This window comes from Triticum dicoccoides, chromosome 2A, assembly GCF_002162155.2.
Source record: "Triticum dicoccoides isolate Atlit2015 ecotype Zavitan chromosome 2A, WEW_v2.0, whole genome shotgun sequence".
NCBI classification, from domain to species: domain Eukaryota; kingdom Viridiplantae; phylum Streptophyta; class Magnoliopsida; order Poales; family Poaceae; genus Triticum; species Triticum dicoccoides.
The window spans coordinates 134,682,316-134,686,493 of record NC_041382.1 but is presented as its reverse complement, the minus strand read 5'-3'; the positions used below and the strand labels follow the sequence as shown (position 1 = coordinate 134,686,493).

At 56.0% G+C, this 4,178-nt stretch overlaps 1 protein-coding gene across 1 annotated transcript; it reads right to left on the bottom strand.

The window, feature by feature from the left end:
- Positions 1-2,596: 2,596 nt before the first annotated feature.
- LOC119359166 lies at positions 2,597-3,448 on the bottom strand. The gene has a single exon (XM_037625477.1). The coding sequence runs from the start codon at positions 3,315-3,317 to the stop codon at positions 2,850-2,852; it is 468 nt and encodes a 155-aa protein (XP_037481374.1). The 5' UTR covers positions 3,318-3,448; the 3' UTR covers positions 2,597-2,849.
- Between the last annotated feature and the right edge of the window lie 730 nt (positions 3,449-4,178).

Genomic DNA, 4,178 nt, shown 5'->3' with positions numbered 1-4,178 from the left:
CGTTCGACGTCCATAGCCTGGGTGCTGTGGCCGCGCCTGTGCGTGGTGCTCCAGAGGTGTGCTGTGGCCGCCAAGTTGTAACCGCCATCGGCCATGTTGCCGAAATCTACTCAGCCCTCCTCCATTATCGCCACATTCCTGTGGTGTGTACGTTTGCACACCACAAGTGGGCGGATTTGTCGTCTACCACGCCGCGGGAAGGAATCATCGTCCAGTATCTATCTCGCTCGGACCGCCGGGCTGGAGTTCATCATGGCAGCTTCAGACCAGACGGCGGCAAACATCCGTGTCACTCGAAATTCCAGCACATGTCCGCACAATTTGTCACCTTTGAGTGCTTCCGTATTTTGACTGCCCAACTGCTTCATGTGCGTGCGTGCCTGCGTGCACTCGACCGTCAAGTAGCCTATCCCTATCTACCTATCATCCAAGCATGTGTGTTCAAGTAGCTCTGCCGCGCCGCTGGCGATTTCTGCGTTTAGTGGGCAAATGCATGTGTCCATTCACACGCACACAGTGACCAAGGTGGGCCGAAAATGGGCAAAACGAGTGGAGCTGGAGCTGGACCGGACATGAACTCGATTTCTCCGATAGATTTAATTCAGCTGTGCTATACTGCGGGTTGATTCAGGAAAACGGCAGGGGGTTTTGTGAAAAAATGCGCGCGCTGACCGGTCCAGCCACTTGGCATCCAGTTGGCGAGCTGTAATTGGCCTGCGACTAAATCATCACATGAGATACAAGTTGGGATATGATTTGGTCAAGTTTTACAACATTGGGACCAAATCATCACATTGTGTGCAAGTTAAGGTACCTGGGTGCTATTACCTCTTTTCCACGACCTGAGAAACGAACACGGAGGCTCTGATTCCTCGAGTAAAGCGCGCGAGAATGAACGAGACAGGTGCGCGGCCCTACGTTCGATTATTGGCCTCGCTTTCCGCTCTGTTGGCGCATCTAGCGGAAGAAAGGGCATCTCGCAATTCACAAGCCCTTTTTGTCTTCGTTTTGTCTCCGTCTTGTCTTGCTCCAGGTCAACAGTGCTTCGCCAGTTCGGATCAATGATGCTCTTCTTTTTCTGTACATGCGTGGTTGTTTCAACTGTTAATTATCTCATGGAACCACTGATGGTTTGGTCTACAGTGGTGAACTTCAATTATTGGTGCGGCTCACGTAGGCCGTCACGGCACTGATGAGTGTGATAAGCGAGCTGAGTTGGATTAGTTAACTGGACCAGCTCGCGGGACGGGGCCGTGCTTGTCTTGTCTGTCTCTTGCTAACCATGCCCAGAGTGCCAAAGTTGTTGCTACTGCCGCTGCATCGGAACTGCGCCTAACTGCGAAAGCAATAGCAGCTGCAATCGGGAGTTCATTGGGCCTGTGGTTTGTCTGTGACCACGGAGCCAGGGGGCGCCGCCGCTTCTAGCTTCGCAAAGCCAAGTCCGGCGTCGGCGTCGGCGTCGGCGAGGGATAAGGCCACGGGAAGATGACCGACTATTTTCACGGTGGGGGAGACTAATCTACTCTCTGTGGGTCATCATGCTCTCCTCCTCGAATCACATACATAAACAAACCTCATGCCGTTTCAGAACCAGAACCAAAACCAAAAGCATCGATCGAAACAGAAAAAGGGTGGCAAAAAGCACCAGCAGGAGCACTCGCCACGGCGGATTACACTCCACTCGGCCGATGCGTATTCGGCGTCCACATCGGTAGGGGCCGTGCCGACGTGGATCCACCAAGGCACGCGGTGACTACTACACACGCATGCACATCCACTGTTTTACTTTACTACTACTAGAGCTGCTGCTGCCGCACCTGCACCTGCATTGCATACGTCCACGGGACGAGGAAGGGTCCTGGTTGCGTGTACCGGCAGCCACTGGGTGAAGACGGTATCTGTCTGTCCGCACTTCCCTTAATTATATGGCTGGTCTCGCGATCAATGGCGCGTCGGCCAGCAATGGCGTGCTACGGCAGGCTCTAACAGTGACAGACGTGGTTGCTTCTGGCCCGATTAGCCGCTAAATTAATAGGTTCGCTGTTGAGGGGAGCGAACGATCGAGATGGCACTGGACGGATGCAGAGCTCTCTGGTACGTACTCTGTCTGCCTGATTGCGAGGCTTTGAAATGCAGGGCCGAGGCATCGTATCATGGAGCAGGCGCGCCACGTGAACAATGCGCCGTAATGATAAAGATGGTAACAAAAAACTACAGTACCGCGGTTGAAAAACGGGCTGGCTGCTTCCTGCGCTAGTTTTCTTTTATTTCTGTCATGAACAAGAAGTGGTATTGCACTTCAGTTTATCCATGAAAATGATGTATCCTCATCCATATCGAATCCGAATCGATCTGATCATCACCGGATGGGAAGCGGCTTTTGCATAGATGATTGATCTGGTTCGGTTTCCAACTTCTCATCGAGATCAGATGCTCTACCAAAAGTGTTTTCCTTTTTTCCCTCTTTGCTACGAAAAAGTGCATTCCTATGCAATATGCATATGCTTCTGCTATAGAGAAGCTGTTTGAAGAAGAGGCGAATGCATGAACTTGAGCAGAAGCAAGGAGCAACGTAGAGAAATAGAAACCACTAGGATGATGATAAACACATGGAATTACTTCCACTTCCATTTGGTCATATTTTTTGTTACTGTATTCACTCTGTACACATTGGTTTTATTCCTCTCACGGCTGCATCATCCTAAGCTAGAAACGGGATCATTACATGGCATGCATATTTACAGAGGACGAAGGAAAATTGCAAAAAAGGAAACTAAAAGAAGAGACTACCATCAGGTTCTTTTTTTGATTTTCCGGGGAGGCCTCGGTTTGGGCCTCTTGGACGCTCGCTACTCCACGAGCGCGGCGAAGCAGCTCTCGGTGCGCGCGAGCGGGCCGCCGGCGCCGGGCCCGGCGCCCGCGGCCGCGGCGGGGGCCACGGCGTCGCGCCTCGGGCTGCTCGGCGTGGAGCGGACCAGCCTCGGCGGCGACGGCGAGCCCAGCCTGCGGCGGAGCAGCAGCCGCAGGGCCGCGATGAGCTCGTCGCCGGGCGACGGGGGAGCGGACGCGCGGCGCCCCTCGCCGCACACGCAGGCGTGGCGGTCCAGCGCCTCCGCGGGCGACACCGGCGGCGAGGCCCTGCACATCTCCTCGGCCACCGCGTCCCCGCACAGCCCGCAGATCCACCGCCCGCCGTACCGCGAGCGCACGCCGGCGATGTACGGCGCCGTGCACTCCTCCGTGAACCCGCAGCACTCGCACGCCACCTCCTCCTCCTCCTCCTCCACCTCCTCGCGCGCTTGCACCTCCGCCTCCATGGTCAAGACCTCCAGCTCACTGATTCGTAGCCCCGCCGCCTTCTCAACGCCGGTGATTGCTGCTGCTCCGACGATGACCAGAGAGGAAGAAAAGCCCCGTTCGTGTCCGTGAGCGCGTCCGGAGTCCGTATTTATCCGGCCCGTCGTCGTCGTGCGCGGGCGCGAGATGCTGGCGTGTGGGGCCGGCGTACGTGCGACTGAATTATGAGGCCGGGCCCGCGCGCGCCACGTGGTGCCGCGGCATTGGGCGGGGGCGCGGGACCGGGACCGGGTCCGCCTGCCAGCTGTGGCCAAGTGGGCGGGCCGGGCCGGGGTCCCGCCGTTGCTTGTGGTCTGGGTGGCGCCAAAGGCGTCCGTCCGCCCTGCCTGTGCTGTCCCGCGGCTGCGACTGATTAACTTGCCGCGGCCGTTTCGTACCGCACCGCGGCACCGCACGGCTTGCTTGTTTAAGCACATCACGTGAGCGCCTCGTTATCTCTCTCTCTCTCTCTTTTTTTGCGGGGAGCGCCTCGTTATCTCGTGGAACGTGGATGGTGAATAAACTGGTACGATACCATGGCGTCGTGTTTGATGAGAATACGGCAGCCGTACGTGTGGTGTGGTGTTTCTAGCTAGGCGAGTTTGTGTGTAGATAGATTCTACTTTGATGATTGAAGAATTACACACTGCCTGGTGCAAGTTGTTGTACTATACAAAAAGAAGATGTGACGGCGCTGGTGGTCAACGTCCACACGCGTACCTGTCCGGGTCGCTACTTGGCTAGGCAGACGCTTAGCAATTCTCGTGGAACGTGTAGGGCGCTTGCTGAAGGAAGAAGCCAAGAGAAACGAGGCTGGGACAGTGATGCTTCGCCTTGTCTAT

Bases quoted from the DNA above. Each gene is read 5' to 3' on its own strand.
- LOC119359166 (XM_037625477.1), bottom strand. From the start codon at position 3,317: ATGGAGGCGGAGGTGCAAGCGCGCGAGGAGGTGGAGGAGGAGGAGGAG.